Raw genomic sequence first — 15,826 nt, forward strand, 5'->3', positions numbered from 1 at the left:
ACTTTAGAGGCCATTACCTTAAATTGCATCTTTAAAAACTATTTAGCTCACATACCTGGAGCTTTTGGGAGTCCATCAATCCCCTCCTGCTTGTCATCTCTCGCAATAGGGTGGAAGAAGGTATAAATAAGATCACACTACAAAAAAGAAAACAAGTCTGATTAGCACAGACATTAAATAATAATATGAGTGACATTCTGTTTTCAGACAATGTAAAGGGGCATGTAATGTAAAGTAAAAAAATTTTTTAAACCCCATAAAATCAAGTTACATTTTTTTTACTTTTAGGCCATGTCTATCAACTTTAAGGTCATCTACATGCTTGCAGAATTCTAAACGTCAGCAAAATTAGCTTTCAGCAGATATACACATTGAAAATTTGCAGTCTCTCTTGAGACTAAAAAGACCCAGGAAAATTAATGGAGTCACAAAGCTGCTGAAAAATTGTCTAATCAAATGCTTTCAAGAATGAGAATGTACCCTCCCCATACATCGGTTCAGCGCACACAGCTGTGTTCTCACTGGCGTAGATAATGCCTTTGCAGGGCACTTCGAAGGGAGCACAATCCATACTGTAGGGTCATTGCAAACAGAATTTCCAATAAGTATAACTTAAAAGTGAGTTTAAATTGACTGTTATCACCTTTCAGCCCTCCAAAGCTGTCACAGTGGAAGGTAAAGGGCATAGGGATGATCACTTCTGAGAGGAATGCGGGACTTGGCAGTAAAGTGAAGTTTATACATATTTTTATTGCATGCATTTTATCAGCGATTTCTTGAGATGTAAAGCACAAAATAAGTGTTCTTTAATCTCTATATTAATGTATTGCATTCTGAAACATTGATATGTTGTGAATGTTTACTCGCTTGTTTCTCAATCATCTGCAATGGACTTGCACAACTCCCCCCTGATCATTTCGCAGCATCAAAACAGTACCAATACTTGCAGGTACGCATGCGATAACTGCCGGTTTTGACACAAATTGACAGAAATTGTGCATCATTGCCTGTCATCGTTCGGTTCTCAGGTCAGTGTAAAAGAGAGTTGGTTCTGAGATCTGTTCTCCATTCCCCAGTCAAACACTGACTCTGGCACGAGAAGCAGCTGCATTTCAGTGGAAAAGGAGTGTGTGTGGCTTTGCCAGGTTGCAGTGCAAACTAAAGCCAATTGTATTTAAAAAAAGTGACGAATCGTTTGAAATGTCCTGCCCCAACTTCCTATTTCAATAAGAAATACGTCAATACACCAAAGAAAACTGTGCTCATCAAGGAAGTTCACAGGGACTTTAAAAAAGTTATTTCTTCCTGTTCCCACCTGGCTGACCTCTGTTGAACTCCTCATCAGATTGTGCACATAACTGTTCAATTCCACTTTCCTTTTGGATGCCACATCCTTAATGTGCGTGCGCCCCAGCACCATTTTATTAGGGAATCTATGAACATAAATATATTAGTTTTAACATCTCAAAAGCAAGTGAAAGATTTGACAAACCAATTTACAAGAGAGTTAAGACAGACAGAGGAAGGCTGATATACCCTGGTAGCTTCCACAAAGGGAAAAGGATGGTCAACTTGTTGTGTAGTTCCTGGAACTCATCAAAAGTGCGGAAGACAAACTGGGGCTCACTCTGACCTTCCCTAAGGAGCCGCACTACATACGTCTGTGAAAGAAAGAGAATGACCCTAATAACAAGATTACAACTTGTAAATTCCAGCTCCCCCTCCCATGTCCTCAGAAATAATTTGCTTCTATGGTAATGCTCATGATGCCAAAATTGATCCATACAGAGCTTTGATGGTAATGACAGCAAAGCACTTAATTTAAAAAATGTTTGCAAAATATTGAAGAATAAAAAAAGCACACTATGTAACACTGGCTATAATAAAATAGCATATAAAACCATGAACCGTTTTTACAAACACGTAAATTAATCATTTCGACATGATGTGAAAGCAACTTCGAAAGAGTCAAGCATATTTTGAGCATATTCTTTAAGAATCACTGGTTTGCCAATAACCTTGAAGGTATGATGTAGGTCTTACATAGTGCTTGTCAGGGTTGTATCTCTTTTGAAATGAGAATATGGAGGCATCTCTGATTCGCCCGTCCTGCTTTATTGTGTACGTGCGGGGAGCGAATGAGAGTATGGGCTCATCATTGGAGGGAAGGCCAGAGAAACGCATCTGGGCCAAATTATGGATGAAGAAATTAAACTTTGTGGCGACACTGCCCAGGCTGGATTCAATCAATCTATTTGAAAAAAATGTGGAGGAAGAGACACAGATTTACAGAGATACCAACAAATTGTATTTAGAGAGCAGCCAAAAAATCTAATGATTATGATCTGAACCTTATGAGTCCGAGTAGAGAATTCTACCTTGTGAAGAAAATGGTGGCCTCTGCATCCGTAGTCTGAGGTTGAAGAGCATCATGTACATATTTAAGATCCTGGACTCCTGTCAGCTCAGGTAAACCTGATTGAGTCATCTGTCAAAGTAAAACACAGAAATTCCAAACTTCCAAAAGTCCAAGATGAAGAAAAACACTGATCATCGAAGGCTGATCAACATGCAATCAAAAACTTCCTGGGATGTGCAATGACTCGCCAGGTAACTTATGTTGCCAAACAACATTGACATTACAAGCCCTTAGTGATGACACAAGACTTTATGCATGAGAACACAAACTACCATGTGTTTTAAGTGCATGTAAGTGCTTACCAGAGACAGCAGGTTGAGGAAGAGGTTGGAGTGTTTGCGTATCAGGTTGTAGGCTTGAGAGCAAAGGTCAACAAAAAGCTGGAAGCGACTAGTGGGTCTCTCTCCTCCATTGATGACGTAAGCCATGTCAGAGGTCAAGACAAATGGTGCACGGTCCCTGAAATTGGGAAAAGCTTTGTGATCGGATGTAAACAAACTGAAACAGGATAAGACCTGCAGCCTAAAGGCCTGGGTTTACTCCGTTCCTTATCAGATCATGCCCAGTCAACCGCATTGCCTTTCAAAGTATACTCTTTTGACCGTGAGTAAATACAAACGCATCTGATGCCTGTACACTACGACTGCTTTGTGATTTGTATACTTTGGCCTATTAATGCATAACTGTTCATTTACCTTTTAAAACTCCCAATCATCTGTGCATGACCCAAGAACTTCCCGAAGTCTATGTGGAACATGTGGCCGGTGGAGCGCAGCATTATGTTGTCATTGTGGCGGTCACAAATTCCCAGGATATAAGTGGCCACACAGCAGCCTGCGCAAGTGTAGATGAAATTCTCTGAGGCCTAGTGAAGGAGAGTTTATTAAGTTTAAAAATCAATTTTTTGTCTTGCATATCTCTTTTCTAACCTCGATACACATAGTAACCAAAGAGATGGCTGTATAAGTAAATGACTGGGAAAATGTTTACATAAAACATAATAAAGCTGTCATGGATCATTATTACGTTTAAAAGGTTATGCTTAAAATGTACCTTCTCATACTCATCCTCAGCAGGGTTATACTTGCGAAGCCACTCTGCCAGAGGTTTGTCTTTGAATGAGCCAGTCACTCCATACTCCACCTGAATCTTCCTCAGTGTTTCAGAAGATGGCACCAACTCCACCATGCCTGTGCAACCAAACACAACTCTATAATGTGAGGTCCACATAAGCAGAATTTACTGTAAATTACTGTAAAAGGGCTGCAGAGGACTGTAAAAGGTCAGATTTTATAGGGGTCATATATTATCTTACTCTTAAAATTTAAAATTTAACTTGACTCTTGTTAGTTCTTCGGATGTTTAAGAATAATAGTATCTATCCTACTTTCTTTCAACCCCGTGACTGCGTGGGCCAAGTTTCTGAACACTGAATAGGGCGTGTTGGCAGTCATAGGTTAATGCTTTTAAAAAGAATAATTCACCCCAAAATGAAAATTCTCTCATCATTTACTCACCCTCATGACATCCCAGATGTGTATGACTTTCTTTCCTCTGCAGAATAAAAACAAAGACTCTTAGAAAAATATCTCAGCTCTGTAGTTCCATACAATGCAAGTGAATAGTGACCAAATCTTTGAAGCTCCAAAAAAGCATATTAAGGCAGCATAAAATTAATAAGACTTAATAAGACAGCAATGGCAAAATGTACAGTGAAAAAGGAGTTATATTATGGTCTGTTCTCACCCAAAACAGACATTGATTAAATGACGGCGTCATATGGATTAATTTTATTCAGCATTTGTGTGCTTTTTGCAACTTCAAAGATTTGGTAATTATTCACTTGCATTGTGGAACTACAGAGCTGAGATATTCTTCCAAAAATCTTTGTTTGTGTTCTGCAGAAGAAAGACAATCATACACATCTGGGATGGCATGAGGGTGAGTAAATAAGAATTTTCATTTTTGGCTGAACTATCCCTTTAAGTTTTTGCAGCTTCAATTTCAATAAGTGCTCTTTTTGGACTGGGGAGTAAGTTTTGAGTTCTGAAAGTTACAGTATGTTTTCATAGTATAATGAACTCCTATCTCAAAAGATCAAGAAAATTGGATTCCTCATGATATGACTTCTTTAACAAATCGATTAAAACAACAAATAGTTTATTAATAGTTCAACGTAACAGTATTTAAATCAAAATGTAAATGTTAATTGGGGTTTTTTCTAGCTAAATATGTTTTAAATTTAGAGTTGAACATACCTTTGTCTTTACCAGTAGAGATGCATTTAAAGTTGACAATACGCAGGTCCAATCCCTCCTGCAGCCAGATCCGATCCATAATGCGAATCATCTGCAATGCAAGCATGTCCTGCCTCAGGTCCTCTCCAACCTATATTACAGTGAAGACAGACTTTTTAGATATTCTTTGACTATTTGGATATTCCTCAAAAATCATGAGGAGATTCCAACACCCTGTGCTAAAATATGTTGGTAACAAATTTGATTACTACTGATTCTACCACTAGAGGGCATGTTCATGCCTGAGATCAGGGTTTAAAAACTGTTTGTTGTCTGTGGTCCATTTTTAATAAGAAGATTAATAACCCTCATCCATACACGCATACGTTTCTATTTTGAGTTTAATCATTTATCCAACCACAGCAATTTATATAAAAAAATAGACAGTTCCATAACTACTGTCAAAACCAACATAATGTAAAACAATAAAGCTCAGTGGGTCAACATTCTAACTGTGGATACTTTTCATTAACAAGAACACTTTATGAGTAGTTTCACACCTTAAACATGACGTTAATTTCTTCTCCCAGTGGGTCTGCGTTTACCAGTGCAATCTTAAGAGGTACAGCATTGGAATTGAAGAAGGAGCAGGCCTAGTTTTAGCAGAGGGAAACAAAAGCACCATCATGTTACAGAAGCACAACATTAGCCTAGGGGTTTCAGATAGATTTTCTGCCTCAACATGGCAACAAAGAGGGCCTTTGAAATGAGGCAGCACCAACTGGAGAAGACATGTTAGGCTTGAGGCACTGTAGACTATGCTGACTGTGCAGATCTCTACATCTGAAAAAGGAAGAGAGGGAGAGCGAGCAAGTATGATAAGGAAGTGAATCACATGTGAATGTTTCTCATCAAAACTGAACAAAATCTGACAGACATTACATTAGAACTGAAGGCTTAGTGGTTTATGAGGCCTCTCAAGAATTGCCCTAAAATAGTGGTTGGACAGGAGTTGATGTGAATGATTTTACTTGCCAGCATGAAATACATTTAACAAGACCAAAATTATTATTAGATAATCAGATAATCTACTGTAGCAAGTACCATAGAAAGAAACGGTAACTGCTATAGCATAAGCATACGTTTTTTTTTTTTTTTTGTCAGTAGTGTCATCCTACAGTAATAGTGTCAAATCCACCATTCACTCCACAGAGAAATATGGCTGATATCCATATTCAAGTCCACATGGTGTTTGCAACCCATTTTACTCTGTAATGTGACGCATTTCAGAGTAGATCAGGATATTAACAAACAAAATGTAGGGTGGGACTTGATTATATGAAAATGTATCTCTATTCGACAGGTGGGTGAAGGGAAAGGTAAAAAGGGGTTGAAAAGAGATTGGTGGCATGAGCTAAAAATAAAAGTTGTTTCAGAGTCTGAGCAAGTTATTACATTTTGATTTTTTTTTTTAAATAATGTGCACAGATTACTTTTACACAATAAGACCAGGAACCTGCATTAAGAAAGTACAGTTGAGGGGTTTGAGTTTGAATCCAGGGCATGCTGAGTGACTCCAGTCAGGTCTCCTAAGCAACCAAATTGGCCTGGTTGCTAGGGAGGGTAGAGTCACATGGGGTAACCTGTGGTTCTCGCTTTCGGTGGGGCGTGTGGTGAGTTGTGCGTGGATGCCGTGGAGAATAGCGTGAAGCCTCCACACGCGCTATGTCTCTGCAGTAACGTGCACAACAAGCCACGTGATAAGATGCTCAGATTGACGGTCTCGGACGCAGAGGCAACTGAGATTCGTCCTCTGCCACCCGGATTGAGGCGATTCACTACGCCACCACGAGGACTTAGAGCGCATTGGGAATTGGGCATTCCAAATTGGGGAGAAAAAAAAAGTACAGTTGAAGTCAGAAGTTTACATACACCTTAGCCAAATACATTTAAACTCAACTCAACAATTCCTGACTTTAATTTGTAGAAAACATTCCCTGTCTTAGGTCGGTTAGGATCACTACTTTATTTTAGAATGTGAAATGTCAGAATAATAGTAGAGAGAATTATTTATTTCAGTTTTATTTCTTTCATCACATTCCCAGAAGTTTACATACACTTGGCTAGTATTTGGTAGCATTGCCTTTAAATTGTTTAACTTGGGTCAAACATTTTGGTTAGCCTTCCACAAGCTTCTCACAATAAGTTGCTGGAATTTTGGTCCATTCCTCCAGAAAGAACTGGTGTAACTGAGTCAGGTTTACAGGCCTCTTTGCTCGCACATGCTTTTTCAGTTCTACCTACACATTTTCTATCAGAATGAGGTCAGGGCTTTGTGATGGCCACTCCAATACCTTGACTTTGTTGTCCTCAAGCCATTTTGCCACAACTTTGGAGGTACGCTTGAGGTCATTGTCCGTTTGGAAGACCCAATTGCGACCAAGCTTCAACTTCCTGGCTGATGTCTTGAGATGTTGCTTCAATATATCCACATAAATTTCCTTCCTCATGATGCCATCTATTTTGTGAAGTGCATCAGTCCCTCCTGCAGCAAAGCACCCCAACAACATGATGCTGCCGCCCCTATGCTTCACAGTTGGCATGGTGTTCTTCGGCTTGCAAGCCTCACCCTTTTTCCTCCAAACATAACGATGGTCATTATGGCCAAACAGTTCCATTTTTGTTTCATTAGACCAGAGGACATTTCTCCAAAAAGTAAGATCTTTGTCCCTATGTGCACTTGCAAACTGTAGTCTGGTTTTGGAGCAGTGGCTTCTTCCTTGCTGGGCAGCCTTTCAGGTTATGTCGATACAGGACTCGTTTTACTGTGGATATAGATACTTGTCTACCTGTTTCCTCCAGCATCTTCACAAGGTCCTTTGCTGTTGTTCTGGGATTGATTTGCACTTTTCACACCAAACTACGTTCATCTCTAGGAGACAGAATGCATCTCCTTCCTGAGCGGTATGATGGCTGCATGGTCCCATGGTGTATATACTTGCGTACTATTGTTTGTACAGATGAACGTGGTACCATCAGGCGTTTGGAAATTGCTCCCAAGGATGAATCAGACTTGTGGAGGTCCACAGTTTTTTTCCTGAGGTCTTGGCTGATTTCTTTTGATTTTCCCATGATATCAAGAAGAGGCACTGAGTTTGAAAGTAGGCCTTAAAATACATCCACAGGTACACCTCCAATTCAGTACACCTCCTATCAGAAGCCAATTGGCTAATTGTCTAAAGGCTTGACATAATTTTCTGGAATTTTCCAAGCTGCTTAAAGGCACAGTTAACTTAGTGTATGTATACTTCTGAACCACTGGAATTGTGATATAGTCAATTAAAAGTGAAACTATCTGTCTATAAACAATTGTTGGAAAAATTACTCGTGTCATGCACAAAGTAGATGTCCTAAACGACTTGCCAAAACTATAGTTTGCTAATATTAAATCTGTGGAGTAGTTAAAAAATTAGTTTTAATGACTTACGACTTCAACTGGAAATAAAGTCATATTTTTAATGTCGACTTAAGGCACTCACCTTTATATTGAGTTCTTTTGCCACGAGGCTGGGGCTAATGGGGAGTCGACAATTGTTTTTCTGGAAGAAAGACTGAACCCTCTCTAGTCCCTCCAGCAGCACAACCTATGAAGAAGAATATTTGAGGCTGACTGAAGTTCCTACATGACAAAAAAAAGTATTGCCTTTTTGGACTTTTGAACGATTCAGCCATGACAGAAATGGAGATAACCTAATAAAATCAATGTGTTTAAAGCCTAGTAATGAAGACCCATTATTACTGCTTTCTATCTGTACATAAAACACTTATTCAGATGGGAGATGACATCAGTCTTGATTGGACGAACTTGAGGGATCAAGGGTTCATCCAAATACAATCATCCAATCATCAATATTGTCACAGGCTGCTTTACTTTTTATGTTTTACTAGGACTGAATAAGGTCAAACAAGGATTTGTTCAAAACCCAGGAAAAATCTTGAAAAAAGAAAAAGAGATTCCTGGTGTAGCCTTCCTTTATTTTGTTTATTCAGAACAAGTTTTCAATTTTGGAACTTATTGTAAATTAGATTTTTAGAACCATGTAGAAGCATCTTCACTGTTTTTTTGTTTTTTTTTACAAAAATCTTTGGCTACACTGAATCCACAGATTCTGGAGAAAATTCCCCTAATTATTTTATGAAATAAGACTGCAATTAAAAAAGTTTCGAAGAAAAAAAAAAGAAAAAAAAAAGAAAAAGGGATTTAACCAAGAGCCTATATGATTGCATTCAATCCAAATGAAAGGCTAAGAAAGAAAAGTATTTTCTTTCTGCGATGATGTGCAATGGATATTGTCGGAAACACTGAAAATGTGGGACTGTTTTTTAAACAGGTATAGATTGAAAATAACAGAACCTATTTATTAAAGGGATAGTTCAACCAAAAACTAAAATTCTCTCATTACTTACCCTCATGCCATCCCAGATATGTATGACTTTCTTTCTTCAGTAGAACACAAAGAGTTTTAGAAGAATATCTCAGCTCTCAGCTGTAGGTCCATAAAATGCAAGTGGATTATGATCAGCACTTTATAGCTCCAAAAAGCACAGACAATCGTAATATAAGTAATCCATGCCACTCCAGTGGTTAAATTAATGTCTTCTGAAGCAATACGATTGCTTTGGGTGAGAAACAGATCAATATTTAAGCCCTTTTCACTATAATTGTTTACTTTCGGTGGCTCTCCAAAGCACGTTAACAAGGGGACTCGGTTCACCGAGCACGCTGGCATGTTCAAATGAAAGCAAAACCAAATATAGCTGCAAGCAGCGATGATGGGCCCAAGCACCATGGGTCCATTTCCACCCAGTGGCTTTCGGAAAACAATGCAAGGTGGACACATGCATTAGACATTTGACATTATTCTAAACAATTTTGGAGCAATCTGAGTAAATACAAGAGGACTATTTTAAAGTCTGTTGTAAGAGCCACACTTCCTGCTGCCAAGTGGTGGTGCTATGACTGTGTCCCAAAATGGTCACCTCCATGTAATTAGCACCCAAGACTAAACATACATCTCAATTTTGATCTAAATCACACATTGCACACAGAAGATATAAGACACTTCCTGTTTCCCATTTTCAGCATTCATTTCATGCCTCACCATGGTAACACCGTTCGATATATAAAAAATCTGTTCACAATTTAGCATCTTCAATGTCTTGGCATAATGTTGTCTAAATGTGGTGACAGTCTCATAAATACCCTAGGAGGAGTATTTAAAAGTTCAGAGACTGCAATATAAAAGAAAAACCAAAATTTCCTGTCGGGTGGACCTAATGACTATAATTATGAAAGATGTCCGGCTTGATGAGAACTATATATGTACCAATTTTTGTGACTGTAGGTGAAAATGGGGGTGCTACAGAGGCCGTCTTACATGCCCATTTTAAACCTGTTAACTGTCACTGGCCAACAGGTGGGCCGTTTGAGTGTGGCTAAAAAACAAATGCTTTGTTATACATCAAAAACTTCATTAATGTTCACATAATTATCAAAAACTCAACTTTTATCTTCTGCAGTCTATTTTTCAATTAGAACATTACAGTGAAAAACATTTTAAAATGTTAAAAGAGTGCATTTTTAAAACATGCGGCATGTGAGCAACAGTAGGCTCCTTAGGTTTCATGTTCTCTGCTTATGATCCAATTCAATGATTGAAGAAAAAACAGCATGCATTTCATTAGGCAAGTTTGAAGAAAAAAACAACATGCATTTCATTAGGCTCATTTGAGATGAGCAAGTTCTGCGCAGAACCGATCACCGAGAGGTGCATGCCGGTTAGAAATATGTCAGACTTGCTGTGATATTATGACCACGTTTGTCAAAAATACGCAGTTGTTGCAGGCAGGTGGCGCAGTAGCTTTTTCTGAGTGCAAACTGCAAGCATGATGGGAAATTACTTGCTGACGAAACAGCTTAATGCTCATAGGCTTAAACAGCCGTGATGTTTTGTTCTTTTAAAATGTTTGATTTTTTTTTTCTCTCTAATATCATATTTCTATGTGTATATATTATATGTGAATATTCCCAAAATTCTGACAGTGAAATCTCTGTATGGGATATGTGATTGGTATCATATTTCTGAAATATCTAAAATACGTTTCTTTATTAAACAAAAATGTATGGCAAGACACATCTTATGGGAGGAATGAAATAACAGGTACATTGAATGTTTTGTTCATCATATTTATTTTCATTTAAAAGCAGCAGAATTTAAATTGCATCCACTTTTTTAACAACAAAGCACTTGAACATGAATCACGCGATATCTGTCTTTGATCTCGTAGCGGCTGATCCACTACGAAAAGTGAGAACTGTCCGACAGCTGTTGACAGCTCTTATTTCACTCCTCCCCAGACTGCACCAGCCTGCTCTCGTCTACTTTTAAGGAGAGGCGTTTGGCATCTCAAACGAGCCTAACATGAGCGTCCACTGATGAAAATAGACTCAACCATTTTATCCAAAACATCGAAAATAGGGGGTAAATGGAGAAAACCCCGACTGATCCTCTATTTTTGTTATCATGTAATCAAAAATTTCTCATTTAAATAAAATATTGATACTAATGATTTTTTATGCAATCAAAATCAATCGCTGTGTCCGAAATCATTCACTCATTCACTCTTTCCTATATAGTGAATGGCAGTGAGAGCACTACATCTCAGCAGTGAGTGAACGAAATGAGTGAGTGAATTCGGACGCTGACGTATACACCAAGCATCGGATCTCTGGGGCTGTCACAGAAACAACGTCACATATGAACTTTTAAAATACTTGGGCCCGGTTGCATAAAGCACCTTAAGTATAATTTCCCCATAAGAACGCCCTAAAGTTTCCCATAAAATTAAAGGAGTTGCAGAAAATAAGCATTAAGTGTTATTTATGGGGTTTATAAGTAAAACGTCATAATCCCATTCAGTTTCCCTGAAAGTTGCCATGAAGTGCCTTGACAAGCAAGGTTGGAGTTACTATGAAGGTAAAATAATGCCTAAATGATTTGCATGCGCAGAGTAAGATTTGTAAAAGTGTAAATGAAGTTACAAGCGTGATAGAAAAATGTGCATGCACAGAGTAAGATTTGTAAAAGCGTAAATCAAATTTCAAGCGTAAAAATAAATTGCATGCGCACAAAGTTTTGTAAGGGTGTAAATCAAGTTGCAAGCGTAAGGAAAAAATATAAGAAATACTTTAATGCTTTGCATAAGTGTAATTCATGTGTTGCATATTAACACAAAGTAAAAAAATGTCTTGTCCTTTTTTTCATGCTTACACTTTTGGCACTGTTTTTGCACCTAGACATGGTCAAAAACATTGCAAACCTGCAATCAGCAATATGCAGTCAATGAAAGGGTGTCATGAACAGCAAAATGGATTGACAGCGTAGAATCAGTCTGTATGTGTAAAATAAACTACTGCAAATATGTATATGACTTTCTTTTATATGTTTGTGGCATAAATATTTCTGCAAAAGAGCACCAAAAGTGTAAGCGCGAAAAAAAGGAAGTCAGAAGAATACAGACCACATTTACTTTGTGTTAATACACAATTACAGATTCACAACACATGAATTACACTTATACAAAGCATTATTGTTAATATTTGTTTGTTACGCTTGCAACTTGATTTACACCTTTACAAAACGCTCTGTGAGCATGCAATTTATTTTTATGCTTGCAATTTGATTTACACTTTCACAAATCTTACTCCGTGCAAGCAAATAATTTCCTACTGAAACAGGAAGTGGGGGCGGGACATGTGAAACTACTCGCCCCATTTTTAAAACTAGCCAATAGGTTTTGGTTTGTAGCCACACACTGACACACACCCCTTTCCATCATGCTGATCAAGCTAGAGCACTCTTACAGGAGAAACTTGAGAGGTAATCTCAATATTGGCCAGCTTTTCCAAATATTTGAAAACCGAACGACGATCTAGCTGTCAACAATACTACATAACCTGCCCACAAACGCACACAGTTAATCGCAGTCTTTGTTTACGACGAGGCAGGAGCCGCTGTGCAATACAGATGAATGAAATGCAAAGGAATAAAAGACAATATATCCATGTTATGAATCACAATACACCAAGCATAATAATTACAGCCCACTTACTAGAACTGTACATCCCAGGAAACCTTTGGCTGCACAAAAAAATAAAAATAAACTCCAGCCACTTGTCCTCACATCTAGCTCCGGCGTTGGTGCGTCCTGTTCAGAAATGTGCACCCAGACACCCCTATGAATTATTTTCTTTGAAGACAATTACCCTCCACTGTAAGTGCTTCAGAGAGGTGAAATGTGATAACCGACAGTCAGAACTCACTTTTTAAATTATTCTTATCAGAAAATCTGTTCAGAACGACCCTATTTCATGGATTTTGCTCCCTTCAAAGTGCCCTGCGAAGGCTTGATTAGTACCAGTTAGAACACAGCCAGACACTGTAAGGGTAGAGGTGCATTTTCTTTCAAAAAAGCATTTGACTGGACAGAAAGTTTGATGAAAGTCTGAAGTGTAGAATGAGTCATAAAAATGTTTGATCCGTATTGGTGGAGTCTGCAGAGTTTAAATGCTTGTATCTTATGAAAACGAATTTTGTCAACGTTTAGAAGTACACTAGCAAATAGATGACCTTAAAGGTAATAGATATAGATGAAAAGCAGAAAAACTTTAATTTTGATTTCACAGGATCTTTAAGTATTGTAAGTGTCGCATAAACTCGTATAGATTACTTTTACCATGATTGTTTGTGCTTTTTGGAGCTTTAAAGTGCTGATCACCATCCACTTGCATTTTATGGACCTACAGAGCTGAGATATTCTTCTAAAAATCTTTGTGTTCTGCTGCAAAGAGAAAGTCATAGACATCTGGGATGGCATGAGGGTGAGTAAATGATGAGAGAATTTGTATTTTTGGGTGAACTTACCCTTTAAGGTGGAGTGCTCCTATGGCAGCAATGGTTTACCTGTCTAGTGGAGCTGCTTGCCTGCCGCACCTTTTCAGCCAGAGCACCAAGCAGCTGCACAAGCCTGGTCTGCTTCTCAAGTTCAGCTCTCAGTCCAGCCCCACAGAGACACAACAACACTCCAAGGATGCGATCATAACGCTGACCAAATGCTGGATCCTGCACAGCATTTCTCAGCAGCCTGCATCCAAACAGGCAGCTTCTAAATGTTTGGTTCACTAAGACATATCTCATGCTATGATCTGAATAACAACAAAGGCTCATATTCTTAATAAAATAACTTTACCAGTAAAGATAATGTGCAATGTTGACATTTCCCAGAGCCCGAGACAACAGAAACATAAGCAAGGCATTGTTGAGGTGGCACTCAAACTTCACTGCCTGCAGAAACAGAAATCAGTTAAACTATATTTTAAACAAACTCACTTGATCTAAAGTATAACCCCTCAGACATGAAAACAAAAACCACCCTGACAAAGGTTAAGCTGCTTTTAGGAGCAACAACACATGTATAAACGTGTGTGTGTTTGTGTGTGTGCATACATAATTTAAGGACAAATTTGTCCCCCAAAATTAGCCAAATCTCATAAAACCTCAATTTGGGGACTTTAGTGGAAGTCCTCGTTTGGAAAAATGATACATAAACCATATTGCTGTTGTTTTATTTGTTGTTGTTTTTTTATTTTAAAAAATACATTTTTCATTTAGAAGTAAGGTTAGGGGTAGTCTTTAGTAATTCAAAAACTATGTATGTAATGTATGCTATGTAAAAACAATAGAAGTCTATGGTTTGTTCATATTTGGATAGCAAAGTAAACGTGTGTGTTTGCGCACACCTGAACAAGCTGAGGGAGATAATCAGCCAGCTCATCATCACTGCTGCTCTCGATCCAATTCACAGCTACTTTCCTCACTTCTGTGTCAGCAAAACTGAATAAATAAAAAAATCATGTACAACTTTAACCACATGCTCAGCTACCAGTGATCTATGCTTCCAAATACACTTTATATAACAACAATGATGCACATCCTGAGATCATAAAGTACTTGAAAAGTCTTAAAGCAAGTCATATAACTACAAAAAGAGAGATCACATGGCCAAAGTGACACATTAAAAGGTCATATAGTTCAAAACAAGCACCATTTTAGTTCTAAAGTGCTAAGCGAGAGGAAGAGCACATAAGCAAATGAAAATCAGATGAAAGATACTGTACACCATGGAGGGACGCGTACTTTGCCTCAAGGAGCTCAAGGGCTGACACAGGTGACAAAGGGGGCCAGTGGTGCAGGAGTGAGTGGATCTCGCCCATACTGCCCCAGTCCCAGCTGGGTGCACTGGCCAAGATTTTGGGTAGGCTGTATTCATAATCTTTGCAATGGTACCTCTTGTCCCACAGCAGCTGCCTGTCTGCTCGTGTCAGCCTGGTGGAAAAATAGCATGCTGGTTAATCTCAAGGTAGACAGAGCTCTTCTAGTAGGCTTCAAACCAACCTGGGCAGCAGACACTCTAAACAGTTAATCCATGAGCCATGAAGTAAGAGTAGTACCAATCCAGAGATAAGAGCCAAACAAGTCACTCCTCTTAAATGAGTCTGCAAATGTGCAGTCAAGCTGGGAGCATGGCAGCTGTTGGCACTTGGTGGGCATTCAGACACAAACACACAAAATGGGTATAGAGAGTGGCCCAGTCTGAGGCTGAGCGCTGTTTGGCTGTCTTAAAGCTGACTGAGCTGTCTGTTCTACATCTGAGAGATGCATTTTTAGCAGACCATACTAAACAAGGCCTGACAACTGCCCGCTTTTCAGCTACAATCTCTCCTAATCAATGGGTGTTACTCTGATTGAGTCTCAGTGCATTCAAGTCTGATTTTATTGCAAAGAATCAAGTTCACTGATTTGTTTGGTAGCTTTGAAAGCAGTCCTCTGAAAGGTTTTCCACTGCACGTTACCCCCAAAAAGCGAGCAGAGTCGAGTCGAGCTGTACCGTGCAGTGGAAAAGCCCCATTAGTGTTCCAATTATTGTGGTTTGGGTAACTGATGTCAGTGCATTTAAGTAGAACTATCTTTAATCCAAGGACCTCAAAATCACTTAATTCTCTACTCAATTAAAATGCTTAAATAAGATAAGCAAGCTAAAGGGAAGCAAT

The 15,826-nt window shown here is 38.7% G+C and overlaps 1 protein-coding gene across 1 annotated transcript in view; it reads right to left on the reverse strand.

Annotated features, from left to right (window-relative positions):
* LOC127456523 (phosphatidylinositol 4-phosphate 3-kinase C2 domain-containing subunit alpha-like) overlaps positions 1-15,826 on the reverse strand; it is a 55,214-nt gene that overhangs the window by 2,027 nt on the left and 37,361 nt on the right. Inside the window, exons 16-30 of the mRNA XM_051725060.1 lie at positions 14,913-15,101; positions 14,516-14,609; positions 13,966-14,060; positions 13,680-13,860; positions 8,196-8,300; positions 5,217-5,309; positions 4,678-4,807; positions 3,473-3,609; positions 3,115-3,284; positions 2,722-2,878; positions 2,379-2,488; positions 2,044-2,251; positions 1,537-1,661; positions 1,316-1,433; positions 56-137 (exon numbers count right to left, since the gene is read on the reverse strand). Coding sequence (XP_051581020.1) covers positions 56-137; positions 1,316-1,433; positions 1,537-1,661; positions 2,044-2,251; positions 2,379-2,488; positions 2,722-2,878; positions 3,115-3,284; positions 3,473-3,609; positions 4,678-4,807; positions 5,217-5,309; positions 8,196-8,300; positions 13,680-13,860; positions 13,966-14,060; positions 14,516-14,609; positions 14,913-15,101 — 1,994 coding nt within the window. The remainder of the gene's footprint in view (positions 1-55; positions 138-1,315; positions 1,434-1,536; positions 1,662-2,043; positions 2,252-2,378; positions 2,489-2,721; positions 2,879-3,114; positions 3,285-3,472; positions 3,610-4,677; positions 4,808-5,216; positions 5,310-8,195; positions 8,301-13,679; positions 13,861-13,965; positions 14,061-14,515; positions 14,610-14,912; positions 15,102-15,826) is intronic.

The sequence above is a fragment of the Myxocyprinus asiaticus genome, chromosome 18 (assembly GCF_019703515.2).
Source record: "Myxocyprinus asiaticus isolate MX2 ecotype Aquarium Trade chromosome 18, UBuf_Myxa_2, whole genome shotgun sequence".
In the NCBI taxonomy this organism is placed as follows: domain Eukaryota; kingdom Metazoa; phylum Chordata; class Actinopteri; order Cypriniformes; family Catostomidae; genus Myxocyprinus; species Myxocyprinus asiaticus.